The sequence below is a fragment of the Apus apus genome, chromosome 2, assembly GCF_020740795.1.
Source record: "Apus apus isolate bApuApu2 chromosome 2, bApuApu2.pri.cur, whole genome shotgun sequence".
In the NCBI taxonomy this organism is placed as follows: Eukaryota; Metazoa; Chordata; class Aves; order Apodiformes; family Apodidae; genus Apus; species Apus apus.
Genome location: NC_067283.1, coordinates 156,825,032 through 156,852,842, shown reverse-complemented (window position 1 = coordinate 156,852,842; position 27,811 = coordinate 156,825,032). Strand labels below are relative to the sequence as shown.

Below are 27,811 nucleotides of genomic sequence, written 5' to 3'. Positions count from 1 at the left end.
CGGCTCGGCTCGGCTGCGCTCGGACCGGTTCGGCTCGGAGCGGTTCGGCTCGGACCGGTTCGGCTGGACTGAGCTCCGCTCGGCTCCGAGAGGTTCGGTTGGGTTCGGCCGGGCTCGGAGCGGTTCGGCTCGGCTCTGCGTGGCTCGGAGCGGTTCGGCTCGGCTCGGCTCGGCTCGGTTCGGCTCGGAGCGGAGATGGCGGTGCCGGAGCCGGACGCGCGGCTGGCGCAGGAGAAGGAGGAGGAGAGCGAGGAGGAGAGCGAGATCCTGGAGGAGAGCCCCTGCGGGCGCTGGCAGAAGCGCCGCGAGCAGGTGGGTGCGGGGTTGCGGGAGATGCCGCCGCCGGGCCCTGCGGGGGCTCCGGGCTGTGCCCCGTGGGGGGGGCGGCGGCGCCGGACGGGGCCGGTACCGGGGCCGGTGCGGAGGGTGCTGAGCGGCGGGGAGTGCGGGGAGCCCCGTGCGGGGAGCCCCGGTGCGGGTAGTCGGGCTGTGCCCGGTGCGGGGAGCCCCGGTGCGGGAAGCCCCGGTGCGGGAAGCCCCGGTGCGGGGAGCTGAGCTGTGCCCGGTGCGGGGAGCTGAGCTGTGGCCGGGTGCGGGGAGCCCCGGTGCGGGGAGCTCCGGTGCGGGCAGCCGGGCTGTGCCCCAGTACGGGGAGCCGGGTTTGCCGTGCCCCGGTGCGGCGTTTGCTGGTGCGGGGAGCCGGGCCGTGCTGTAGTGTGGGCTGTGCCGGTGCGGGGAGCCCTGTCCCGGTGCGGGGATGCGGGCCGTGCCCCGGGGGGCCGGGCAGCCCGCAGCGAGGACCGGGCTGGCTCGGACCGTCTCGGCTCATCTTCCCCGGGCAGGGCTGGGCGCGGCCCCCGGTGCGGGCAGCGCTCCCGCCTCACCCCTGGCCCCGCTCCGGAGCTGCCCCCGGGCCGGAGCCACCACCGCCCCAAGGGTCCCCCTGCCTCCTTGGGGTGCCCAGCAGCAGGGAGCAGGGGGCAGTGCTGGCCGTGCCGGGCGCTGCCAGCTCCCGAGGGGTGCAGGGCTCACCAAAGGCCAGCCCTGCTCTTCCCCTCCCGCCAGCACCGCTGCGGGACACGGCTCAGCGGGGACTTGGCCGTGCTGGGGGAACGGTTGGACTTGATGTTCTCAAAAGGCCTTTTCCAGCCTAAACCATTCCATGACTCTTAACGCCCTCAGTCCCTGCGCTCTGGGCTGGCTGTGGGCTGCCCATCCCTGGGGCCCTTCTCCCAGTCTGGGCTTTGCTGAGCTCTCCATAATCTGCTCCTGGTGGGGCCAGCAGCACAGGCTGTGTCCCTCTTGTGTCCCTCTTGTGTCCCTCTTGTGTCCCTCTTGTGTCCCTCTTGTGTCCCTCTTGTGTCCCTCTTGTGTCCCTCTTGTGTCCCTCTGCCCTTTCTGGTGCCTCCACACCCACAGGTCACCCTTGGAGCTCTGTTCCTGCTGCCTCACCCCCTCTGCCCACACCTTCCCTGCCCCTGGGCCTCCCATCAGGCTGGACATGGCACGTGGCTGGTGCCTGAGCCTTGTCCCACGGGGCACGTGCCAGGAGCTGGCACCACAACCCAAATCCCATGGCTCCTTCCCCTTGCTTGTCCTTGGCGCTCCCGGAGTGTCACATCCCACCGTGTGGCACATCTGAGGTGTCAGAGCCTGCTGTGCCCCCATCTTGTGGTGGTTGATGTATCTTTTCTGGCCCCTGGTTGAACATCCCTCTGCCCGCGCCCTGCGCCGGACCCAGCTCCAGCTGCTGCTGCAGGTGCTGGATGAGGCCCTGCAGGTTAATCCCAGCGGATCTGGAGCTGCAGCGTGTTTGTTCCCCCTGTTCCCGGGGGGTGTGTGTCAGTCTGGGACCCACCTGCCAGCCCGGAGCCCCTCGATGTCCTTGGCAGAGAAACCACTTGGCTGTAATTTCTCATTTGAACAATCCCCGTCGGTTTTGACCTAACGGTGACATTTAATGATGTGGGTTTAAACGTTTCGTTTCAACGAGGGAGCTCTCTGGAATGCTCGTGGACAGGCCCCTGGAGGTTTGTCCCCTCAAACAGCACATGGGAGAAGTGGGAAGGAGCGTGGAGTTCAGCCCTGTCCGTGCTATTTCCGTGCTACACATCCCTGTCCCATGCTGGGAGCTTCATTGCTGGAGAGGTGGGAAGGGCTTGGAGTGAGGAGGAAGGGTTTCCACCTGGCAGAGGGAGCTGGAGATGGGATGTGAGGGAGAGATTCTGGGCTGTGAGGGTGGGGAGAGCCTGGCCCAGGTTGCCCAGGGAAGCTGTGGCTGCCCCATCCCTGGCAGTGTTGAAGGGCAGGTTGGATGGGGCTTGGAGCAGCCTGGGCTGCTGGGAGGTGTCCCTGCCCATGCAGGGGTGGCCCTGGGTGGGCTTTGAGGTCCTTCCAACGCAATCCATCATTGCCAGGGTGGGTTGGCCTTTCCATGGTGTTGCAGGCCAGGCAGCAGTGTCTGGAGGTTGGTGGGTCTGGGGCTTGATGCTGACGATGAGTTGTGGTCCTGCAGTCCCATCGCTGGCACCACCAGAGCCCATGGGCTGCTCTCCAGGCTGGTGGCCCTGCCAGGCTGGGCTGTGAGTTGGCCTGTCCAGCACGTCCAGGTGTCAGGGCCCAGGATCTGATGGGCTGAACTGGGACAGGCAGTGTCAGCCCTGCCTGAGCTGCCAACAGGAGGGAAGGAAGTTCTGTGCAAGGGACTGGTTGGCTGCAAATCCACAGAGGCTCAGTCACGTACCAGGAAGAAAAGCCACCATTTGCTGTCTGGAAGCTGTCAGTCTGGTATCTCCTGACCTTGATGAACAGCCCTTCTGCTCAACACCCCTTTCCTTTGCCAGGAGCACTTCACGTATTTCTACCAATAGGGATTTTCCCTCACGAGCCTGATGATTCATTATAATTACTTGTGCTCCTCAAGTTGTTTTTAGGAGAACAGTGGAGTCCTGCATGGCACCCACAGCTCTGTGTGTGCTCTGGGGTCTGGAGAGCAGGTCCAGTGAGGTGGGAGACAGCCCAGGTGCTGGCCTGGAGCAGGTCTGGAGCCTGGAGAGCTGCAGTGGGCAGAGACAGGCACCCTGTGGTGTGTTAGTGCTCATGGAACCATGGAATGGGTTGGGCTGGGTTCACTTGCTCTGCACCAGCAACCATCAGGAAGACTTAAGCAGCAACTTAGTCACCATAATGGAATCCCAGACTGTCTTGGGTTGGAGGGACCTCAGAGCCCACCCAGTGCCACCCCTGCATGGGCAGGGACACCTCCCAGCAGCCCAGGCTGCTCCAAGCCCCATCCAACCTGCCCTTCAACACTGCCAGGGATGGGGCAGCCACAGCTTCCCTGGGCACCCTGGGCCAGGCTCTCCCCACCCTCACAGCCCAGAATTTCTCCCTCCCATCTCAGCTCCAGCTCCCTCTGCCAGCTGGAAACCCTTCCCCCTGCTCCCATCCCTCCCTGCCCTTGTCCCAAGCCCCTCCCCAGCTTTCCTGGAGCCCCTTCAGGCCCTGGAAGGTGCTCTCAGGTCTCCCTGGAGCCTTCTCTTCTCCAGGCTGAACACCCCAGCTCTCCCAGCCTGGCTCCAGAGCAGAGCTGCTCCAGCCCTCCCAGCATCTCCGGGGCCTCCTCTGGCCTCTCCAGCAGCTCCATGCCCAGAGTTCAGGACACAGAAGCTCTCACTGTGTCTCCACAACGTATCTGGAGGAGCAGCCCCGTGCTCCCTGTGATGGCTCTGCTGCCAGCCCAGCCCCTGCTCTGCCCCTTCCCTGTGTGAAAGCACAGCAGAGCGATGCTCCTGCTGCTGCTGCTGCTGCTGCTGCTGGAGACTTTTCCATTTAGGATCACAGGGCTTTTTTCAGCCTTGGCTCGATGACTTCATTTACTTTTTCCACCCACCCTGTGCTGTAGGAGCAGCAAAGGAAGAGGAAACTTGGTTTACTGCTTTGTTAAAAGTTTTGCAACTTGTCTTGCCTAAGTATAGTTTCCTGACTGGACTCAAGCACCTTGTTATGACGCTCAAACTGTTTTTTTTTTTTTCCATGTGGTTTTGCTTTTCCAAACCCTTTTTCCATTTGGCAAGGGTCTGTTAGGACCAGTAGATATTTATTGACTCTGCTGTTCATGGGCACTGGTACCACTGTGTCCATCTGCAACATGGATGGGGTTCAGGCCATTATTTATATTATTATATATCCCTGGAGGTGTTCAGGGCCAGGTTGGATGAGGCTTGTGCAGCCTGGTCTGGTGAGAGATGTCCCTGCTTGTAGCAGGGAGGTTGGAACCTGATGGTCTTTAAGATCCCTTCCAACCTGAATCACTGTATGATTTCAACCTCTCCAGCATCTCTCCCAGCCGTAGGACCAGATTTTAGGGTTGCTTCTCCCCCTGTCACTCTGGCAGATGTTCTGCTTCTCAGTGCTGGTGGCGGGGACAGGGCTGGGCCCCTGCTCACTTGGCACAGCCCGTCGCTCCTCTTCTGGTCGCTGGTGCAATGAAAGGGTTAATGACTGGACGTGTGGTCATACAGGGCCCTTGGACTATGAGCTTTTCACTTTGAAATCCGGCAGGATGGAAGGAAGGGAAAAGGGAAATGGTAACAGCAAGACAGGGAAGAAATGCTGGAGCAGAATTTAGAGAAGACAGAGGCGAGGCTGAGGTGTCTGCAGGAGAGTCTGGGGCGTCTCTGCCTGCCCCACAGCCCGGGAAACGGAGCCAAGACAGGGGGAAATGACCCAAGGATTTGCCCACACTGAGGTGCAAGAGGGTTCCCTTTTCCCAGGTGCTAATTAGGTTTGCAGTCTGCAGCGAGGATAACCAGTCCTAGTGGCAGATTACTTGGAAAGCACCCAACTATTTAATATTTGCCACCAGAGTTATTTTTAAAAGCAGCTTTGTTGCCAGCCCTCCCGGGAGACGGGGACGTCAAGTGTGTTTTGTTGTCAGGAGCTTTTCCAGAGCAGAGGGGATCAGCTGAAGGACTTAGCTCGTTCCTTTCATGCCATCTATTTATTTCTCTTCCCCCTTACTGGTTTCATGGCTTTTATTTGCTGCTGCCTCACTTTCCAGGGGGGGTTTGCTGGTGAACCTGCTGACCTCAGCTGAGCAGCGAGGTCGGTGTGGTCGGGCTTTGCTCTGGGCCCCAGGCAGGAGGTGGAGCAGCCCAGGGGGCTTAAGGGAGGGTGTTTCATAGAATCCCAGACTGGTTTGTGGAAGCAGGATGGAATTGTTTGAGCCAAGGTGGCATCACATGCCAGTGGGTAAACGTGGCTGGAAGCAAACAGACAAGTCTTCTTCTCAGCTTGTGTTCTGTGGGTCTGGCAGCAAACAGGACTCTGTGTGCTGGGCTGAGTGTCCTTCCCCTCCCAGCTGCCTGGGTGGTGTGTGAGGACCTCTCTGCCCTTTGCTCCCTGCTTCTCCTCCCGTGTCCAGGAGCCTTTAATCCTGCCTGATCCCCCCGGGGGGTGACAGTCCTGGGCCTTGTTCTCTCTGCTGGGCAGGGAGGGGGGAGACGTCACCTGCCCGGGGAAGTTGGTGCAGAAACGTGTCCTTTTTTGTGCCCTGACACGCTCCTTGAGTCCCGCCCAAGCTCTCCAGAAGACACCTCTCTGCTGGCAGCTGGTGCTCCTCGGGGAGCTCCTGAGGCTCCAGCTCCTCCACCCTGTCCCCAGGACACACAGCTCCTCTGGGCCCCCTCCAAACCAGCCACCCAGGAGCAGGGTCGCCAGGAGCAGCATTCCCCACCTTTCATTCCTGGATTTCACCAAGCTTTGTTCGCCCTTCCCTTGGTTTTCCCACACGGGTGTTTTTGGTGGTGGTGGCCAGAGGTTGTCCATGAGCCCTGCAGGCGTGTGCACCTCCTGTGTCCCTGGTCTGCAGTCTCCTTCTCCTCTGATGTAACCAGAGAACAAGCACAGGAGGCTTTTGCTTTTGTCTTTCACCTCCGGGACAGGGGAGGTGTCCCGGGTTGTGTTACAAAATGGATGAGAAGACAATCAGCTGCTGGTTGGTTGGTTGGCTCCTCCATCTGACAAGGAGAATGTGAGGGTGTTCAACGTTCCCCCGTGGCAACCAGGGACTGAAGGGTGTTTTGTCACCTCTCATGAGGTCACCCTGTGCCGAGGCAGCAGGAGGGAAAAGCCCCTGGGGGAGGTGGCACCAAACCACTGGTCACTGGGCTCATTCCTGCTGCTCTCCTGCCTGGCTTGGGAAGGGCTTCTGCTTGGTGCTCTCCAGCATGACCAGCAAGCCTGGACCTTTGCTTCACGGGGGAGCACTGCAAAGCCCTGGGCATCTGTTCCCAGTGCAGACTGGTGGGCACTGGGGGCTGCAGTGGGGTGGGTACTGCAGACCCAGCTGGTTGCAGTCACAGGATACAGGTTGGAAGGGACCTCAAGTGTCATCTGGTCCAACCTTGGCAAAAGCACCGTCTGGATAAGATGGCCCAGCACCATGTCCAGCTGAACCTGAGAAGTGTTCCATGTTGGGGAAAACCAAAGGGCCTTTGCCCCCTCAGGGGGGCTCCAGGAAAGCTGGGGAGGGGCTTGGGACAAGGGCAGGGAGGGATGGGAGCAGGGGGAAGGGTTTCCAGCTGGCAGAGGGAGCTGGAGCTGAGATGGGAGGGAGAAATTCTGGGCTGTGAGGGTGGGGAGAGCCTGGCCCAGGTTGCCCAGGGAAGCTGTGGCTGCCCCATCCCCGGCAGTGTTGAAGGGCAGGTTGGATGGGGCTTGGAGCAGCCTGGGCTGCTGGGAGGTGTCCCTGCCCATGCAGGGGTGGCCCTGGGTGGGCTTTGAGGTCACTCCAACTCAACTCATTCCATGATTCTCTGATCTCCTGCTCTCACCCCAGCCCCTCTGTGCTCTACTCCCCTGGCTGGTGCAGGCTGGTGATGGGGATCCTGCCCCTTCCCTGCTGGATGCTGCAGATCCTTCTCCTCCAGAAATGCCCCTTTCAGGAGCAGCCTCTGCAGCCCCGTGGGCTGCTCCGTGGGCCTGGGCTCAGTGAGGCTGCCCGTGACTTCCCCAGGGAGCAGAGCAGGGCTTGGGTCAGCCTGGTTCCCTCTTCCCGGGGGTGTCTGATGCCCTGGGGGTAAAACAAACAAACAAACAGGTCCCTGTGCTGCAGCTTCCTGCCCGGCCCCTCTGCAGATGGGCCCTGGTGCAGCTTCTCTCCAGGAAATAACAACAGTTTCATTGCCTGCAGCCCCAGGACCCTTCTGGCTCTTATCTGGGCAGTGGAAAATTACTCTTCTGTCCCTTTTCTCTCAGCAGTGGAAGGAGAACAGGGATCCCAGTGTTTGCTGCTGGGCAGAAGGGAAGGGCAGCCGTGGGTGTGGAGCCAGGGGAAAGGCTCCCAACCCTCCCTGCTGGGCTGAGGGGCCAGGCTGGGAGAGCCTTCCCATCCCTGCCTCCAGGTGCTGGGAGAGCCTTCCCATCCCTGCCTCCAGGTGCTGGGAGAGCCTTCCCATCCCTGCCTCTAGGTAGGAAGAGTCACCCCCTGCTGCTGCTGGCAGTGGATCTCCCGTGGATGGATGGGGAGAGTTTATGGGAAGGGCAGGATGGAGCAGGTGCCCCTCATGTCCTGGGCTGGGAGAGCTCTGTGCTGCACATCCTGCTGCCTTGGCCAGGCCCTGCTCACCCTCCTGCAGTGGGACCTGGGGCTCCTCCTGCTCCATGTGCCCCCTCTGCTTCCTGGCCCAGCTCTGCTCCTCTCTCCCCTCGAGGCTCCCCATGCAGGACCAATGAATTTCTCCTCTACCAGCCTCCCTGCTCTCCATGGCTGCACTGGCCTCAAACTGCAGCAGAACTTGCCCTGACCCATGCTGAGCCACCCTCCCATCTCATCCACCCTCCCAGCTGGGCCAGGTCTCTCCATCCCTGCATCCTCTCAGAGCTGACAACATGTTTTTGGGAGCGGGAGGATCAAATGCTTCACTGGCATGAAAATATTTTCCGTCTCACCTGTCCCTTCACCTGCTCGTTGTGTAACAGGATCACCAGAGAGAACAGGTTTCTCTGGCACCCTCATTCTGCTCCTGCCCCTGCACGGCCACAGGACACGTGTTTCCTTTTATATGTTTAAGAAATTATTTCTGTGTAGCAGCAGCAGCAGCAACTTCTGCCCTGGATGTTGAACAGGGAAGTGGAGAGAGGGGGGCAACCTCTGCCCGGGCCAGGGAACAGAGGTCTGGAGAATCATGGAATCATGGAATGGGTTGGGTTGGAGGGACCTCAGAGCCCATCCACTCCCACCCCTGCATGGGCAGGGACACCTCCCAGCAGCCCAGGCTGCTCCAAGCCCCATCCAACCTGCCCTTCAACACTGCCAGGGATGGGGCAGCCACAGCTTCCCTGGGCAACCTGGGCCAGGCTCTCCCCACCCTCACAGCCCAGAATTTCTCCCTCCCATCTCAGCTCCAGCTCCCTCTGCCAGCTGGAAACCCTTCCCCCTGCTCCCATCTCTCCCTGCCCTTGTCCCAAGCCCCTCCCCAGCTTTCCTGGAGCCCCTTCAGGCCCTGGAAGGTGCTCTCAGGTCTCCCTGGAGCCTTCTCTTCTCCAGGCTGAACACCCCAGCTCTCCCAGCCTGGCTCCAGAGCAGAGCTGCTCCAGCCCTCCCAGCATCTCCGGGGCCTCCTCTGGAATCTTTCCAGCATCTCCATGTCCTTCCTGTGCTGGGTACCCCAGAGCTGGGGGACAGGAGGATCCCATCTTCATGCTGTGGGCTGGAAAGGGAGTCCCAGCACAGGAACGTCCTGCTCCCCCGCTGGTCACACCTGGCTCTGAGGGGACAGTCTCTGCTGCCCAAGGTGTGTCCCCACCTCCTTGCCAACTGCAACCTGAGCAGAAGTCCCTTGAGGAGCTCAGACACAGCCCTTACTGTCCCCAGGCTGATGAGATACGGGAGCGCAGGGTCAGGTTGGGTTTTGCTCTGTCCCAGTGCCCTCCTGGGCGCATCGTGTTCCCTGCTCGGCCTCGTGGCCCCAGCAAATCCTGCCAGGAGGGATAATGTGTCCCCGTGTCATGAGGACTCGGGTGCCCTGTGCACATGGAGAGCATCACAATCCTGGTGTCCTGGTCACCACCAGCCAGGGGCTCTGGAGGGGCAGGGGGTGGGGAGGAGGTTCCATCCCAGATGGGACCTGTCCCTGCTCCAGGAAGGACAGGATCAGTGTGCAGGGTCCTGGCAGCTGCCTTGGTCACCTTCATGGACCTTGGGTTCCTTGATCTGCAGCTGCCTGAGAGGAGGTTGGAGCCAGGGGGGTCGGGCTCTGCTCCCCAGGAACAAGCCCTGGGACGAGGGAACGGCCTGAAGTTGTGCCAGGGGAGGTTGAGGTTGGATCTGGGGAACAATTCCCTCCTGGCAAGGGTTGTCAGGGCCTGGCCCAGGCTGCCCAGGGCAGGGGGGAGTCCCCATCCCTGGAGGGGTTTCCAAGCCCTGGAGATGGTGCTGAGGGACATGGGGCAGGGGTGGCCTTGGCAGGGCTGGGGGAAGAAGTTCCTTCTCCTGGGGGTCAGGACCACTGTCCCCCGGCCACCCCTGGACCTGCTGCTCCCGTGCCCAGGTCCTGGGAGTGGGGCCACCAGCAGAGGTGGGCTCTGGGACTGCTCTGTGCTCAGTGCCCATGGGTGGCTGGGCCTCGGTGGTCCTGATGGCATCGGGGGGGTGCTCTGGGTGCACAGGAGGGCAGCGGGGGGTCCCTCTGCAGGGATGGGGGCAGCAGGGGCTGGTCGCGCGCTGTCCTCCCCAGCCCTGCCTCCTCCCCACCCTCCCAGAGGACCCACCTTGTCCTTGTGCCCTTCTCCAAAGGGGTGGGATTGCCAGGGGCAGCAGCAGTGCCCGTCCCTGGCTCTCCAGCCCCGAGCCCCCCGACTCACCCCCACAGCCCCCCATCCCATCACTCACCTGGTTCCTTGGGCTGTTTCAGACCTTCTCGACCTGAAAAGCCCAGAAGGGAGCGACTTCTGGTAAGATGCAGCCTGATCTTCTGTGAAGCTGCACTTACTTGTCCCCAGTGGTCTCTCCAGCCTGGCCTCAGCTCCTGCCAAGGACTTGCTGGAAGCAGCTTGAGCAGGGAGCTTGTCCAGTCCTGCTCTGGAAGTTTCTCTGTTCCAGGTGGTGTCCAGCACCAGCAGCACCCCCTGAAGGGCCTGGGCTGAGACAGGCAAGGAGGTGTGAGACAGGCAGGGTGGTGTGATAATCAAGGTGGTGTGATAATCAAGGTGGTCAGACAGTCAAGGTGACCTGTGTCCGGTTCCTTTGGTCCCCAGTCAGCTGGGGGCCCGTTGTGGCAGAACCAGGGGGGATGGTTTTAAGGTCAAGGAAGGGAGATTTAGAGAGAAGGAAGACATTTTTGACACTGGGGGTGGTGAGACCCTGGCCCAGATTGGCCAGAGAGGAGAGAGATGCCTCATCCCTGGAGACGTTCAGGATTGGGTTGGACGGAACTTGGAGCAACCTGGTCTGGTTGAAGTTGTCCCTGCCCATGGAGGGGGTTGGGTGAGATGGGCTTGGAAGGTCCCTCCCAACACAAACTGTTCTGTGATTCCATGACCTCTGCTCATGCAGCAGCATTTATTTGTTTGTGCAGCCTGGATCTGGTGGCAGCTGCTCCGTGTCACTTATTGTCATTCAGCTCAAGTCTGAGCACGTCTGCACGGAACAGGAAACGTCTCCTCCCCTCTGGGCCTGTCTGATGCTCCTCACCGGGGCCCAGAGCCTCCCAGATACCAACAGGTCCAGTATCCAGAGCCTTCAGCACCAGGATTCCAGTCTGGGCTTAGTGAGCAGGTTGCTCAGAGCTGGGAGGCTGTGGTGGAGGGACAACCCCAGACCCCCTGTGCTGGGTCTCTCTCAGACAGGTGGATGGTCCAGCCCAGCCTGGCTCTCGTTGCCTCAAGCTCTGAGCAGCAGGAGGTGGCTTTGCCTGCCCAGGGACAGGGGAGACCTTCAGGGACCCGTTTCATCCAGGTGTGGGGACGGGAGGCATGGGCTGTGATGGTCCTGTGAGGTGGGTCCTGCTGCAGGCCCAGTGCCTGCCTGCAGGAACGTTGTGGCTCTGATGTGATGATGATGATGAGGTGACACCTGAGGTTTTCAGACCCAGCTGTGCCTTAGAGCATCAGTCACCTCCCTGCAGGGCTCCCACGTGTCCTTGTGGCAAACAGGGGGCTGTTTGGGTCTGTCCTCTCCATTTGACTCACAGACCGGGTTGGGTTGGAGGGACCTCAAAGCCCACCCAGTGCCCCCCCTGCATGGGCAGGGACACCTCCCAGCAGCCCAGGCTGCTCCAAGCCCCATCCAACCTGCCCTTCAACACTGCCAGGGATGGGGCAGCCACAGCTTCCCTGGGCAACCTGGGCCAGGCTCTCCCCACCCTGATGGAGAAGAATGCCCTGAGGGACACGGGGTCAGTGGTGGGCAGTGCTGGGTGGGACTGGGTGGTCCCAAAGCCCCTTCCCAAGCAGCAGCTCCTGTGGCTTGGCCATTCCCCACCGGCAGCTGGAGCAGCAGGAGGAGCCTGTGGGTGGAGAGGATGGGAACAGAGGAGCTTTGTGTCCTGTCCAGGAACCGGGCCCAGCTCATCCAGCTGTCCCCCTGCCAGCCCTGGTGCCACCACTGCGGGGGACACTGCCCTGGACTGGGCTCTTTTTCCAGGCAACAAGACAAGAGGACACAGCCTGAAGCTGCTCCAGAGGAGGTTTAGGTTGGATATCAGGAAGCACCTCCTCACGGAGAGGGTGATCAGACATTGGGATGGGCTGCCCAGGGAAGTGGTGGAGGCACCATCCCTGCAGGTGCTCCAGGAAAGGCTGGAGGTGGCACTTGGTGCCAAGGTCTGGGGATGTGGTGGTGTCAGGTCATAGACGGACTTGATGACCTTAAAGGTCTTTTCCAGCCTTGGTGATTCTGTGATTCTGTGACACGTCTCATCCCTCCAACAGCCAGACAGTCCCAGCCCTGGAGAGGACAAGGAGCAGCTGCCCCTGCCCAGGCATCCAGGGCTGAGGGGGGGACACGGCCCTGGCCCCCCATGGCTGCCCCCCGGGCCTGTGGGGGGAGGGAAGGGGCAGGTTGGGGCTGCAGAGCTGCTCTGGTGTGCTGGTGGGACAGGGTGAGAGGGAACGGCCCCAAGTTGTGCCAGGGGAGGCTGAGGTGGGATCTGGGGAACAATTCCTTCCTGGCAAGGGTTGTCAGGGCCTGGCCCAGGCTGCCCAGGGCAGGGGGGAGTCCCCATCCCTGGAGGGGTTTCCAAGCCCTGGAGATGGTGCTGAGGGACATGGGGCAGGGGTGGCCTTGGCAGGGCTGGGGGAACGGGTGGGACTGGGGGATCTCAAAGGGCTTTTCCATCCAAAACCATTCCACGGTTCTGTGGCAGAACGGGATGCAGGAGGCACCAATCCCAGCAGGCAGGAACCTCCAGCTCCTGGGGGCTTGGGGGTCTCTGGGCTGTTGAGCCCCTCTCGGAACAGGGTTCCTTGTGAGCAGGCTCTGCCTGGGCTGGAGCCGGGACCCGGCAGCCTGGGATGGACAATCCGATGCTGCCCGGGGTGGGCACAGACCCAGCACAGGGACAGGGCTGCAGCCACTGGTTCCATGGTGGACGTGGCCTGCAGAGGGGATGTCCAGGTGCTGTCCCCTCTCCACCAGGTCCTGGGATGCAGCTCCGTGACCTCAGGGATGGGAACTCATCAGACAGACCCTGGGGCATTGGGGGTTGCCCCGAGTCCCCTCGGGATGTTAAGAGAGGTGGTGTTGTGGCTTTGGTTTGTCTGGACCTTCCAATTTGCCCTGTGTGACCATCACCCTGGGCCTGGGCTGCTCCCCCGTGGCTGCAGGGTGAGGGGTCCATGTGGGGGTCAGGAGAAGCTGGGATGGGAACTGCTCCAAAGAAAGGTTCAGATGTTGGACCGGAGTGATTTGCAGGGGGATGGGAGGAAATGGTTCATGCAGGGATAGGGGAGATGGAGTTGGGATGAGGTTGGAGTGTTGGCAGAGGGGCCAGGGCAGGGGGCTGGGTGACACCTCCCGTGCCCCCCAGGTGAACCAGGGGAACATGCCAGGCATCCAGAGCACCTTCCTGGCCATGGACACGGAGGAGGGCGTGGAGGTGGTGTGGAACGAGCTGCTCTTCACCGACAAGAAGGCCTTCAAAGCACATGAGGTGAGCCAGCCCCTCTTGGCAGGGACCCCCCGAGACCACCCCCTGACCTCCCTGGGTGGCAGCACAGCTTGGCCAGCCTGTCCCCCTGTGCTTCTGTCCTGGTGGCTCTGCACCTTCCCTTGGTTGCTGTCCCAGAGCCAGTTCCATGTGTCCTCTGTACCCCAAACCAGGTACAGCCTGCTGCCCAGCCCCAGGTTTCCTTGCTCCCAGAGGTGTCCTGCCCAGAGGTCCCAGGACCTGCCACCTCACCTGTCCTCCCTCTGCCCACAGGAGAAGATCAAGACCATGTTTGAGCAGCTGGTGCTGGTGGATCACCCCAACATCGTCAAGCTCCACAAGTACTGGCTGGATGTGAAGGACATGAAGGCACGGGTAGGGAGGACTCAGGGGAGTCTGGGGAGGGGTCCCCAGGCAGGGGATGGCAGGGGGAGCTGAGGGGGGGTTCAGGGGTTTTTGGGGGGGTTCCAGCTCTGCTCCCCACCCTTCTCCACGAGACTCCCCTTCCTTCCCGGGGACACTGCTGCCCCCTCCGTCCCGGCGCTGGCCGGGAGCTGACGCCCCTCCTGCCCCCCAGGTCATCTTCATCACAGAGTACGTGTCCTCAGGGAGCCTGAAGCAGTTCCTGAAGAAAACAAAGAAAAACCACAAGGCCATGAATGCAAGGGTAGGTTCCAGGGAGCAGGCACAGGGTGTCCCAGGTGGAGTGGGAGGCCCTCTGACAGCAGCTTGTGAGGGACAGCAAGTACATCTGCTCTGGAGCCAGGCTGGGAGAGCTGGGGTGTTCAGCCTGGAGAAGAGAAGGCTCCAGGGAGACCTGAGAGCAGCTTCCAGTGCCTGAAGGGGCTCCAGGAAAGCTGGGGAGGGGCTTGGGACAAGGGCAGGGAGGGATGGGAGCAGGGGGAAGGGTTTCCAGCTGGCAGAGGGAGCTGGAGCTGAGATGGGAGGGAGAAATTCTGGGCTGTGAGGGTGGGGAGAGCCTGGCCCAGGTTGCCCAGGGAAGCTGTGGCTGCCCCATCCCTGGCAGTGTTGAAGGGCAGGTTGGATGGGGCTTGGAGCAGCCTGGGCTGCTGGGAGGTGTCCCTGCCCATGCAGGGTGGCACTGGGTGGGCTTTGAGGTCCCTCCAACCCAACTCATTCCATGGTTCTCAGCTGTGCTGGTGGTTCAGCAGGGGCTGGGCAGGAGGCTGTTGCTGGGACAGCCCATGTCCCCTCTCTGCAGGTGGCAGAGGGCAGGTGTCCCCAGCCCTGGGGCAGCAGGTGGGAAGGTCCTGCTCGCCCCATCTGAGCCTGAGCTCTTCTTCTGCCCCCCAGGCCTGGAAACGCTGGTGTACCCAGATCCTCTCTGCTCTCAGGTAAGCTCAGCACCCCCTGCCCCAGCCCCCCGCTGCTCCGGGGGGTGCTGAGGGCAGCCCCTGCCCCCCCAGCTTCCTGCACTCCTGCCAGCCCCCCATCATCCACGGCAACCTCACCAGTGACACCATCTTCATCCAGCACAACGGGCTCATCAAGATCGGCTCAGGTAGAGCTGGGGGACCAGGGCTGGGGACCCCGGGGGACCCAGCTGGGCAGGGTGGCTGCAGGGCCCCCGGGGGTCACCTGGGCAAGGCTGGAGTCACCTGCTCTCCTCTCTGTGTCCCCTGCTCTCCTCTCTGTGTCCCCTGCTCCATGGGCTCTTCCTCGGCCCCTTCTGGATCGGCGCTGACCCCCAGTTTGGCACAGGGTGTTTGCAAATGGTGAGTGTCCCCCTGCCACCCCATTAATGTCCCCCTGCCACCCCATCAGTGTCCCCCTGCCACCCCATCCATGTCCCTCTGCCACCCCATTAATGTCCCCCTGCCACCCCATCCATGTCCCTCTGCCACCCCTCCCCACATCAGTGTCCCTCATGGAATTGCTGCCCCAGAGGTGGGAGCAGGGGGGTCTCGGGGGCAGCGGGTGCCCCACGGGGGGTCTGTTGGGCAGGAGCACACCCCGAATCCCCCCCCCCAACCTTGGGGTGCCCCCCTGTGCCGGGGGGGCCGCGGTGCTGAAGGTTCCCCCCCCAGCCCTGCCCGACGACCTGCGCAGCCCCATCAGGATCGAGAGGGAGGAGCAGCGCAACCTGCACTTCTTCCCCCCGGAGTATGGCCGTGAGTGGGGGGCTGGGGGGGGGCTGGGGGCTGGGGAGCTGGGGGAGACCCTGGGGAGGCTGGGGGGGGACCCCAAGAAGGAGCCCCGGGGGGGTTAGGAGGGATGCACGGTGTGTTTGCAGCAACACAGAATCGATCTGTGAAGTTCGTTCAAGTGGAGCTGCTGGAGAACTTGTGATAAGGAGAGACTGGGACAAACTGGGAGGGATGAGGTAGAGGTGGAGAGATGAGCACGGGGGAGAGCAGCTGGGAACATCTGGGAAGGTACCAGGCAGGAGCAGCTTGGGCTGAATTCAGAGCCTGGAGCAGCTCTGGAGCCAGGCTGGGAGTTGGGGTGTTCAGCCTGGAGAAGAGAAGGCTCCAGGGAGACCTGAGAGCACCTTCCAGTGCCTGAAGGGGCTCCAGGAAAGCTGGGGAGGGGCTTGGGACAAGGGCAGGGAGGGCTGGGAGCAGGGGGAAGGGTTTCCAGCTGGCAGAGGGAGCTGGAGCTGAGATGGGAGGGAGAAATTCTGGGCTGTGAGGGTGGGGAGAGCCTGGCCCAGGTTGCCCAGGGAAGCTGTGGCTGCCCCATCCCTGGCAGTGTTGAAGGGCAGGTTGGATGGGGCTTGGAGCAGCCTGGGCTGCTGGGAGGTGTCCCTGCCCGTGCAGGGGTGGCACTGGGTGGGCTTTGAAGTCCCCCCAACCCAAACCAATCTGGAATTCTGGGCTTCTAGTTACTGGTTAGGGATGAGATCTCAGCATGACCACAAACTGCCTTGGGAAGCTCAGCTTGTTCCTCAGGAACACTCAAATTGTAAAATGTTACAGCAATTTGGGGAAAAAGGAGTAAAGAATCTTTGTGCAGCATGAAAACTGACGATGTGATCCCCATCTTGGTGCTTTGGGGGTGAATTTGAGGGGAGTAAATGGGAAGCACTTGTGCAGGGAGCTGTGGGCAGCGGGCCGGGCAGGGGAGTGGGCAGAGGGAGGTCAGGGGGGTGTGGGCAGAGGGGTCTGGTGGGATGAGGGTGCAGGAGCTGTTCCCAGGGCAGGGGGTGCTGAGCCCCTGGGCTGAGGTGCTCCTGGCTGTGTTTGGCAGAGCGGGCTGACGGGACAGCTGTGGACATCTTCTCCTTCGGGATGTGTGCGCTGGAGGTAGGGAGCAGGATTTCTGCAGCCCCTGGGTACCTGCAGAGAGCCCTGCTCACAGGGCCTGGCTGAGCCTGCCCGGGGTCCTGGTGGCCCTTGGGGAGCTTCCCCAGGAGCTTCCCTAGGCTGAACGGGTTGCCCAGGGAAGCTGTGGCTGCCCCATCCCTGGCAGTGTTGAAGGGCAGGTTGGATGGGGCTTGGAGCAGCCTGGGCTGCTGGGAGGTGTCCCTGCCCGTGCAGGGGGGGCACTGGGTGGGCTTTGACGTCCCTCCATCACAAACCATTCCGTGGTTCCCATGCCTGCACTCCTGGGACCCTGTGAGCACTCTGGGGTGCTGCAGCAGGCAAGAAACAACCCCAAGTGCAGGGGGGGCAGCGACTGGGGATCCCTGGGGAGCCCAGGAGGTCCAGAGTCTGGATCCTGAGCCCCAACAGCTGCCACCTCTGGGGGGTGTCCCTGTGCCTGGCCCGGGTGCCCTGCAGATCCTTCTCCATGCATCCCTCCCCAGATGGCCGTGCTGGAGATCCAGACCAACGGGGACACGCGGGTCTCGGAGGAGGCGATCATGAGGGCACGACATTCCCTGGATGATCCCAACATGCGGGTGAGAGCGGCCGGCCCAGCCTCGGGAGCAGCTGCAGGACCTGGGGATCCCCTCATCCTGGGCTGCTCCAGGGGAGAGGCTGCTCCTCACCCCTGAATCCCTCTCCTTCTTCCTCCCCTGACCCACCTCATCCCCTCCCTTCTTCTTGGCCAGTCCCCAAAACATCCCATAATACATCCCCACCCCCACCCCCCAAATTCCCTTGTTTGATCTCAGAATTCCCCCTCAGGCATCCCCTGCTAAGTCCTCCCCCCTTGGATGCAGAGTTGTTCCCTTCTTTGGTGTCCCAGAGGGGCTTTCTGCTGGGCCCCCAGCACCTGGTGCTGGTTGGAGGGGTCGGGTTCTGTGCTGCCCTCCCCCCCCCCCCATCATCTTCCCTCTGAGAAATTTTTTTTGTCTCCTCTGGACACCCCAGGCAGTCTCCTGTCCAGAAATTGCTCCCAGCAGTTGGGAGAACATCCCAGAGCCTGCAGGAGCTGCAGAGGAACCTGCCTGTAGCCCCCAGTGAGCAGGAAGGGGCAGGTCCATCCCTCCCATCCTGCCTCCCTCGGGAATCCCTGGCTCAGCCTGCCCTGTTCCAGTCCTACCACCACCTTTCCTGCTGGGCTGCTGCTCCCAGAGCTGGTCCTACCTGCCAGGATACCCCCCTGCCCGTGGTCCTGCCCTTGCTGGGCACACGTGGTGTCCTCCTCCCTGGATGAGGGCAGGCTGGGAGCAGAGGAACTTGGGGGGGCTGCTGGTGGGTGCCCAGCAGGGCTGGACCTCGGGTGCTCTGCCCGCTGGTGGCAGCAGCCCCTGAGACCTGGGGAGCAGGAGAGGGAGGCAGCGGTGGATGGAGCAGGGGATTGCAGGTCCTGCCTTGCCTGCAGCTTGTGCCTCCCCTTTGGCCCTCAGGAGTTCATCCTGTCCTGCTTGACCCTCAACCCGGACAAGCGACCCACGGCCAACAACCTGCTCTTCCACCGGGTGCTGTTTGAGGTCCACTCCCTCAAGCTGCTGGCAGCACACTGCTTCATCAACCACCAGTGTGAGGCCCCGGGCTGTGGGGAAGAGCCTGGGGAGAAAGTCCTCACAGACCTCCCCGGGCTCGGGGCTGCAGGGTGTGTCACAGGAGCCCTGACAGCCCCTCCTGCCCTTCCCTTAGATCTGATGCCAGAGAATGTGGTGGAAGAGAAGATAAAGGAGCTGGACCTGAACATGGTGATGGCAGAGATACGGAGAGGGGGCCAGCCTGGAGCACAGTGGAGGTGAGGAGCAGTGTGAGGGATCAGCTGTGACACCAGGACTGGCCTCCAGCCTGGTGATCCTGGTGCTGGGACACTGTTGTCCTTCAAACTGCTCTTCTGTCCTGCTGGGTCCTGCCCCTGGGTCACACCAATCCCCCTCCAGCACTCCAGGCTTGGGGAAGAGCAGCTGGGAAGTGCCTGAGGGAGAAGGACCTGGGGGTGGTGGTCAACAGGGTCTGGAGAGGAGCCAGTGTGTGCCCAGCTTGGCCACCAGCATCCTGGCTCGTGTCAGCACTGGGGTGGCCAGCAGGAGCAGGGCAGGGATTGTCCCCCTGTGCTGGGCACTGGGGACTCCTCAAATCCTGGGGTCAGGTTTGGGTGAGGAAAGGGACATGGAGGGGCTGGAGTGTGTCCAGGGAAGGGCCCCGGAGCTGGGGAAGGGGCTGGAGCAGAAGGAGAAGGGTCTGAAGAACTTGTGAGGGGCAGCTGAGGGAGCTGGGGGTGTTGAGCCTGGAGCAAAGGAGGCTGAGGGGAGACCTGCTGGCTCTGCAGCTGCCTGAGAGGAGGTTGGAGCCAGGGGGGTCGGGCTCTGCTCCCCAGGAACAAGCCCTGGGACAAGAGGGAACAGCCTCAAGTTGTGCCAGGGGAGGCTGAGGTTGGATCTGGGGAACAATTCCTTCCTGGCAAGGGTTGTCAGGGCCTGGCCCAGGCTGCCCAGGGCAGGGGGGAGTCCCCATCCCTGGAGGGGTTTCCAAGCCCTGGAGATGGTGCTGAGGGACATGGGGCAGTGGTGGCCTTGGCAGGGCTGGGGGAACGGGTGGGACTGGGGGATCCTAAAGGGCTTTTCCAGCCAGAACAATCCTGTGATTCCATGGTTCTCTCCCAATAACCTTCCTGTCCCGTTTTTCTCCCAGGTACTCAGAGGTTTCCTTCCTTGAACTCGACAAGTTCTTAGAAGATGTCAGGTGGGTGAGGTGCAGGTTGACCAGGCTCTGCCCAGCTCCTGTCCCCAGCCTCTCCCTGTGCTGCAGCCTGTGGCCAGTGTCCCCTCACCCAGATGTCCCTGGGGACGGGTCACCCCTTCTGCAGTTCCCCTGGGATTGCTGCCTGTTGGTGCTGCCACTCCCGGGGTGCAGATCCCGGGGTGCAGATCCCTGGGGAGCTGTGGCCTCCCCAGCTGACCCTGCTGGGGCAGTGGTGGGACAGGGCTCAGCTATTTGTCCTCCCTCTGTGTCTGTGCCAGGAATGGGATTTATCCCCTGATGAACTTCGCCGTTTCCAGACCTCACGCCCTCCCACGTGCCCTCTCCCAGCCCCCAGAGGACCCTCAGAAAGCCAAGACTCCCACCCCAGAGCCCTTTGATGTGGAGACCAGGAAGGTAAGGGCAGAACCAGGTGGGGACAGGTTCTCCACTGCCAGGGGCAGGAATGCCTTCTCTGCAGCCAGGCACTGAATCCCAGGCAGGTGGGAGCTGTTCTCCTGGCTTTCTGGTTGCTCCAGGACTGCAGCAGTTCCCTTGGCTGGAGCCAGTGAGGTCCATTTAACCTGAGACCTTCTGGAGCAGCCACCTTGCTTCCCATCCTTTGGCTCTGCCTTCCCTCTCCACACGTCCACAGGCAGCTCTGGAGCACGGCCTGACCTGAGCTTGGTGCTGGGCTGGAGGCTTGAAGTCATCCAGTCCCAGACAGGTTTGGGTTGGAGGGACCTCAAAGCCCACCCAGTGCCAGCCCTGCATGGGCAGGGACACCTCCCAGCAGCCCAGGCTGCTCCAAGCCCCATCCAACCTGCCCTTCAACACTGCCAGGGATGGGGCAGCCACAGCTTCCCTGGGCAACCTGGGCCAGGCTCTCCCCACCCTCACAGCCCAGAATTTCTCCCTCCCATCTCAGCTCCAGCTCCCTCTGCCAGCTGGAAACCCTTCCCCCTGCTCCCATCCCTCCCTGCCCTTGTCCCAAGCCCCTCCCCAGCTTTCCTGGAGCCCCTTCAGGCACTGGAAGGTGCTTTCAGGTCTCCCTGGAGCCTTCTCTTCTCCAGGCTGAACACCCCAGCTCTCCCAGCCTGGCTCCAGAGCAGAGCTGCTCCAGCCCTCCCAGCATCTCCGGGGCCTCCTCTGGCCTCCAGCAGCTCCGTGTCCTTCTTGTGCTGGGGGGCTCCAGAGCACCCACCACTGCTTGGGAGGTGTCCCTGCCCATGGCAGGGGTTGGAACTGGATGATCTTTTAAGTTCTCTCCAACCCAAACCATTCCATGATTCTTTGCAGCTCAGGACCTGCCTGCTGCCCACCATGACACCCAAATCCTTCCAGCCAGGCTGTCCCAGGCTCTGTCCTTGCCAGGGATTTTTCCTTCCCAGGGTGGGAGCTGGGGTTGGCCACCAGCAGCAGGGCACAGCTCAGGCAGTTCTCTCATCACCCTGTCCCCTGCAGAGCAGCCAGGGGAGCTCCCAGTGCTCTGGGCTCCTCCCTCTTCAAATCTCATCCTGTTCCTGCTCTTTCCTTGTGTGGGTGTTCCCTGCAGTGACACCCTGGGTCACCCATGGTGTGTCACCACAGGTCAGACAAGTGCAGTTTCCTACTTGCATGAGTTAATGTTAACCCCCCCCCCGTGATTCCTGCAAGATCCCATGGGATGCCTCCCTGCAGAATCACACCCGTGGTGTTTGCTGAGGCTCTGGCTGAGCATCAGCTGTCAGGGCACTTCACTTCTGCTGGGTTCCTGCTGCTCAGAGCTTGCTTTCTGTGCCACTGCTGTGCTGAGCAGTCACTCCCCTTGGACAAATGTCTCCTCTGGGTTGGTTCTGTGCTGCTTTTCCACCCATTGCCCCAAGGAAAGTGCCTGGTCTGTCTGCCCAACGTGCCCAATACTCTTTGCCACCCAGTTTGACAAAGGACATCCCCAAAGCCTCGAGTTTCTGCAGGTTTCTTGGAAACCTGTAGCTGGACAAGCCTGCAAGTCCCAGATGAGAGTAGCTGCAATGCAGGCTCTTTGTTCTGGGAGGCACCAGCACGTGGATGCTGGATGGATCCAAGGAATTATTTTTCATGCTGAGGATGGTTTGCATGGACCAGGGGCCAGGAGAGGTTATGGGAGCTCCTTGGAGGTTTTCAAAACCCAATGGGCAGAGTTGCAAACAGCCTGATCTGATCTCAGTGTTGGTCTTGTTTTGGGCAGGGGCTTGGACTAGAGACCTTCTGATGTCCCTTCACACCTAAATGGTTCTTCCATCATGGGCATGGGGTAGAGAGGGTGGGGGGCTGGGGGTAGTGATGGTCTCGTGTCATCAGGCTTCTCTCTGGTGACCTCTGCAAGGTGCAGCTCAGTGTGAATCAGGGGAAAGGAGGGAGCACCCACCTGAGGCAGGCAGCCACGCTGCCCAGCTCTTCTTGGAGAAGTGGGTGGCCTGGAGAGGACAGAGGTCAGAGGACAACGAGTTTCCTGACTGAGCAGAACACCCAGGGATGTTTGTCACAGGGAGGAGCTGTGGTAGAGGGACATGGGGTCAGAGGAAGGACCATGCATAGAACCCACCTCTGAGGATGAGCATAGAATGGAGGAAAATTTATGGAATCCTGTTAAACCCTTGGTGGAGCAGGGCTGAGGGCTCCTCACTGGGCCTTGGGCTCCTTCTCCCTTGGGCTCCCTCTCCCTTGGGCTCCTTCTCCTTGGGCTCCCTCTCCCTTGGGCTCCCTCTCTCTTAGGCTCCCTCTCCCTTGGGCTCCTTCTCCCTTGGGCTTCCTCTCCCTTGGGCTCTCTTTCCCTTGGGCTTCATCTCCCTAGGGCTCCCCCTCCTTGGGCTGGCCAGGTCCACGCTGCCCCTGGCTCTCCTCTGCCCATACAACACGATTCTGGTGTGAACCATTTTCATGGGACCTTGAAGCTGAGCTGGTTCCTTCAGTGGAACTTGAAGCTGACATGTGAATAAGATGCCCTGTTTCCCCAACACCATGGAATGTTCTGTGGTGCAATGGAGGGCTCCCAAAAGAGGTATCCAAGATTTCAGTCTGGCTCTTTGATTTAAGGATCCTTCATCCCACAAGTACATGAACAATATTGAGATGTAACTGAGAGTTTTTGGGGGATCCCACCCCTGGCAAATGGAGCTGAAGGATTCATCCTGGTTGGAAGATTTTCCCAGGGCTGCACCTTGTGCAGTGCTCCCCTACCCACCTCTCAGCCAGCTGAGGATGGCCACGGCTTGGAGCTGGATCCTGGACAAAATGAACCCTCAGCTGCTCCACAGGGACAGTTCCCAGGAGCGTGGGTGGCGGGGAAGGTCAGGCTGGCGTTGGAATGCAGGGGTCTTCAGTAGGAATTTGAGGGTGATGCTTGGAGAGCAGAAGTAAAGCAGGCTTGGGGGAGCCTGGGGGCTGTGTCCATCCTGATGGTGCATTTGGGCTCCTCCAGGTGGTGCAGATGCAGTGTAACATGGAGCTGAACGAGGACAAGACCCAGTGGCACGTGAGTATTGAGCTCCTGTCCCACACAAGGTGCTGGGCCAAGACCTCTCCCAGTGCCCACCTTGAGGAGTCTGATCCCAGCTGCCTTGCCTTGTCCCTTGGCAATAAAAGAAGCCCGGGGAAGAGCAAAGTCATCAGCCCCCTATGGCTGCAGGACAGGAGGACCCTGACATCTTTATCAGGACTCCTCTTGACTGCTTTCTAGTGTACCCATTGCAGGTTAGCTGCAGCTGCTGGGAGGACACTCCTCTAAGACTCTATCCACCAGAGACCTCCAGCAGTTCACAGAATCATAGAACCACAGGGGTTGGAAGGGACCTCTGAAGGTCCTTGGGTCCAACCCCCCTGCTGCAGCAGGAGCACCCAGGGCAGGTCCCACAGGAACCTCCAGAGGGGCTGGGGTGTCTCCAGAGAAGGAGCCTCCTCAGCCTCTCTGGGCAGCCTGGCCCAGGGCTCTGCCACCCTCACAGTGCAGAAGTTTCTCCTCCTGTTGAGGTGGAACCTCCTGTGTTGTCACTTGGTGCCATTTCCCCTTGTCCTGTCACAGGCACCACTGAGCAGAGACTGGCCCATTCCTGACACCCACCCTGCAGATATTGAGAGACATTGATCAGGTCCCCTCTCAGCCTTCTCTTCTCCACACTCAACAGCCCCAGGTCTCTCAGCCTTTCCCCCTATGACAGATGTTCCAGTCCCTTCATCATCCTTGTAGCCTCCCTTGGACTCTTCCCATCATCTCCCTGTCCCTCTGGAACTGGGGACCCCAGAACTGGACACAACACTCCAGATGTGGTCTCACCAGGGCAGAGCAGAGGGGGAGCAGAAACCTCCCTGGACCTGATGCACCCCAGGAGACTATTGATCCCTCCTGCTCAGAGCTGCCAGCAGCTGCTGGAGCTGTCAGCAGCTTCTCTCCCCGAGCCCCTGGTGCTGGTACAGAGCCCTCTCTTCTCTCTGCAGCTCACTCTGCTGCTGATCCTGGAGGACAAACTGCACCGACAGCTCAGCTACGACCTGCTGCCCAGTAGGTTCACCCGCAGGTCCCGTGTGTGTGAGAAGGCAGCGGTTGTGCCGGGGGGCAGGCTCAGCTTGTGTGGGACTGGCTGTGTTTGCAGCCAGCTCCTCTTTCCTGCTCCTCCTGGGAGAGCAGAAGAAACTCCCCCGTGTCTGCCTGGTGCCCTTTCTTGCCCACCCAGCCCCTCAGCAGCACCCAGGGCTCCTGCCCGTGGCAGTGACCTGCCCTCTGAAAGGAGCGTTGGGAGCCCAGAGGGTGGCCCTCAGGATCAGGCAGTCCACCCTGGGGCATGTGCAATTCCTGGGGGAACACCAGTGGGTTCTTCCCTCCCTTCTGGAGGCTGTGCAGCTGGAGCCCCCCCCTGCCTGACACCCAAAAAGCTTGGAAACCCGAGCTTGGGGGTTGCTGCTCCACCAGCTCCTGTGGTTTTCTGCCTCCAGGTTTCCATGCTGGGCCAAAACAAGCAAAAGGTCTCAGTGTGACCCTTGGTCAGGACTGTGTGCTCTGTACCATGGGCCTGGGGCTCATCCCTGCCCCCTGCCTCCCTCACCTGCCCCTCCTGCCTCCCTCACCTGCCCCTCCTGCCCCCTCTGGGTCCTGTTTGCCCCAGGGTTAATTAGCAATTCCACTAACCATGGGTGTGATGGGGGGAAGGTGCTTTGCTGGAGGAGCAACCAGAGATATGTGATCTTTCATCTCCCCACTTTGTCTCTGCAGCTGATAACTCCAAGGACTTGGCCACAGAGCTGGTGCACTATGGCTTCATCCATGAGGTAATCCTGCTGCCACCCCTCCTTTCAGTCCTGTGTGCACCCAAACCCCTGGAACTCCTCATGGAGCAGAGGGGGCTCCTCCATCCCCCCTGAAGCCGGCGGGCAGGCACAGAGGCTCTGCAGTGAGGGACCACCCAGCCTTTGTGGTGGCTTGTCCTCCCTCCACATTTCACTCACAGGATCATGGAATCATGGAATGGAATGGGTTGGAGGGACCTCAAAGCCCACCCAGTCCCACCCCTGCATGGGCAGGGACACCTCCCAGCAGCCCAGGCTGCTCCAAGCCCCATCCAACCTGGCCTGGAGCACTTCCAGGGATGGAGCAGGTAACTCCATGCCTGACTCCAGGTGGCTTTTCTCAGGGGAAAATCATTGTTGTGCTGACAGAACTAATGACACCATCCTGGTTGTGATTCTGAAGGTGAGAGCCCAGAGTGCTAAGGGCAGGAGGTTGAGGCCACCTCCCACCTCGCAGAGGAGCTGCTGGAGAGGCCAGAGGAGGCCCCGGAGATGCTGGGAGGGCTGGAGCAGCTCTGCTCTGGAGCCAGGCTGGGAGAGCTGGGGTGTTCAGCCTGGAGAAGAGAAGGCTCCAGGGAGACCTGAGAGCACCTTCCAGTGCCTGAAGGGGCTCCAGGAAAGCTGGGGAGGGGCTTGGGACAAGGGCAGGGAGGGATGGGAGCAGGGGGAAGGGTTTCCAGCTGGCAGAGGGAGCTGGAGCTGAGATGGGAGGGAGAAATTCTGGGCTGTGAGGGTGGGGAGAGCCTGGCCCAGGTTGCCCAGGGAAGCTGTGGCTGCCCCATCCCTGGCAGTGTTGAAGGGCAGGTTGGATGGGGCTTGGAGCAGCCTGGGCTGCTGGGAGGTGTCCCTGCCCATGCAGGGGTGGCACTGGGTGGGCTTTAAGGTCCCTCCAACCCAAACCAGTCCATGATTCCATGATTTCTGCCTCCTCCCACATGGAGCTGCCAGGCTCTCCTGAGGTGTTTGCAGACATTCCCAAGAAGGAATCTGGAGCAGCCCAGTCACTCAGACTGCTCAGCAGCCAAAGCTCCAGCAAAGGCAGCACAGAGAGAATTAAAAATATATTTCCTTTTCTTTTGCACAAGTTAGGAATTCTGAGGCTGCAGGCTCCAGGAATGTTGGAGAATTCCTCATCCTGGATGCTGACATTAGACAAGGAAGGGGTCAGCTTCACTGGGTGACACATTGATCTGGGTTCTCCTGGGAAAAAGCACATTGAGCTTTTCTCCTGTTTTCATCTGTGTGATGATGAGCAGCTGGACACTCACACCCTGGGGGGGGGGTTCTGCTGTGCTCTGGAAAACCCCTGGAATTGGGGCAGCCTTGGGCTGCAGGGCTCACCTCCCACAGGCCTGTGTTCCAGGGGCTGTGCTTTCCCTTTCCCCTTTTCCCTTCCCTGCTCCTGGGAGAAAACCTCCTTTTCACACGTGTTCTCACACATCCTTGGCCTGGATTCAGCTGGGAGGGTCCCTGCTCATCTCTGACCTGCAGCACTTGTGTTCCCATCTGGTTTTCCAGCTGTTGTTGGAATATTTGTCTAAAAATACCTAACAAAAGATACCACCTCTGCCTGACAAAGCCTTCAAAATCTACATTTTTTTTCCCTGAGAAGCTGCCATTTAGCAGCAGTGGTGACACTGGGGCAGCTCTGAGCAGCAAGAGCTAATTGTACATTTTCCATTTGAGTGAGAATTTTGAGTTTGTTTCCAGCAATCCCAGAACTCCCCCATGATACAAGGTGGGGGTGTTTGTTTTGCATCCTTTACAAATCATTGGCTATTTCAGTAATATCCCACTTTAAGAAGTAAAACATCCCAATTATATTTGAAACCACCTACACCTGAATGTGTCAGGAAAGAGATTTAGGTGCCAAGTAACTGCCAAGCCAAGATGGATGGTTTTTGTCTCTGTTAGCAGGGAGGGTGTTAGAAAACTGATGGCTGTGGAAAATAACCTTAGCTCCAGTGCTCAGTTAATTAAGTTAATTAGATGTGAAGCCAGACCTGTTGTGTTCCTTCAGATTGAGCTGCCTGCTCTTTTGTCTTTCTATTGCATCTGAGACAAAACATACCCAGGTTGGATGGGGCTTGGAGCAGCCTGGAATGGTGGGGGGTGTCCCTGCCCATGCAGGGGTGGGACTGGATGGGCTTTAAGGTCCCTCCCACCCAACCCATCACCATGGTTCTGTGAAACAAGGCTCAGTTCCTGAAGGGCCACCTGGTGTTACTCAGCAAACATGATCATTATTGGCACGTTGTGGGGGTGCTCGTGCTCTCTTATCCTATCAAAACCCCAGAGGTGAAACCGGTGGCTCGGGGCGAAGTCATCTGAGGAAGGACGTGCCCGAGGCCGCCAATCCCGAGTGATCCCCTGGTGTTCTTTCTTGTAGGACGACTGTGAGAAGCTGGCCAACTTCCTGGAGAATGCCTTCCACAAGCACCGCTCCCCTCCCGTGTGAGTCCCCTGGCAGCAGGAGGACCCGCGGCTCCGCAGGGATGGGGATGGACTGGGAGGAGCTGAGCAGCTCCGGAGCCACCGGGCTCCAGCAGGACCAGCAGAACCTCTGCAGCCCTGGAGAGGTGTCTGTGGTGTCCAGAGCTAGGGGGGTCACCAGCAGCCAGGAGAGATGCCACGTGCTCCCAGCGGGAATCGTGTCCTGCTCCTGGAGGAGCTGGGAGGGGTGGGCTGTGCCCCCTCCACCCCATTCCTGAGTCTGGGAAGGTGTGAAGCTGCTGCAGGAATCCCCCAGACTGATACAGGTTCCCTCTGGGAATGAGAAGCTTTTTTTTCCCCTGCAGATCCCAGAGCTGTTTTTTCCCTCTTTGCCAGCTGGTGATCCTGGCAGAGGGGAGGAGAGGAGCAGGCTTGGGAAGCTCTGGTGCAGTTTCCCACCTGCCACATCCCAGACTTCACACCCAGCTTCTCCTGGTTTGTGAAGGTGTCCCCAGCAGAGCTGGAGCAGGGGGATGCCTTGAAACTGGAACTGCACCTCTTGGTGCAAGCTGAGGAGGGGACTTTGTGAGAAGAAATCCCAGAACTCCAAACTCACCAGCTGGATCCCAACGTGTGGATCAGCAGAACCCTGACTGGTGCTGAACAAGAAGCCTTCTTCTCCCCCAGCCTGTCCTACAGCCTTCCAAAACCAACTGCACCGTTCAGGGGAAAGACCCTGGTGGCTCTTCCTTCCCTCTTTCTCCTGGGACGGCTGGAACTTCACTCATCAGCCTGGAGAAAGGGTCGACTCATCCGAGTTGGGTTCAGTTGGGGAAAGGTGCAAACAGGAATGACGTGTGTGCTGAACTCTGT

General features: G+C 60.5%; 1 protein-coding gene across 1 annotated transcript; it reads left to right on the top strand.

Moving 5' to 3' along the window:
• NRBP2 (nuclear receptor binding protein 2) lies at nucleotides 1–27,811 on the top strand. The gene is made up of 19 exons (XM_051611416.1): nucleotides 1–312; nucleotides 13,032–13,154; nucleotides 13,425–13,526; nucleotides 13,729–13,818; nucleotides 14,466–14,506; nucleotides 14,579–14,673; nucleotides 14,864–14,887; nucleotides 15,200–15,283; nucleotides 16,362–16,417; nucleotides 16,921–17,016; nucleotides 17,911–18,043; nucleotides 18,161–18,263; nucleotides 19,157–19,207; nucleotides 19,486–19,621; nucleotides 22,647–22,700; nucleotides 23,660–23,723; nucleotides 24,432–24,487; nucleotides 26,895–26,959; nucleotides 27,335–27,811. The coding sequence occupies exons 1-19, from the start codon at nucleotides 196–198 to the stop codon at nucleotides 27,339–27,341; spliced, it is 1,497 nt and encodes a 498-aa protein (XP_051467376.1). The 5' UTR covers nucleotides 1–195; the 3' UTR covers nucleotides 27,342–27,811.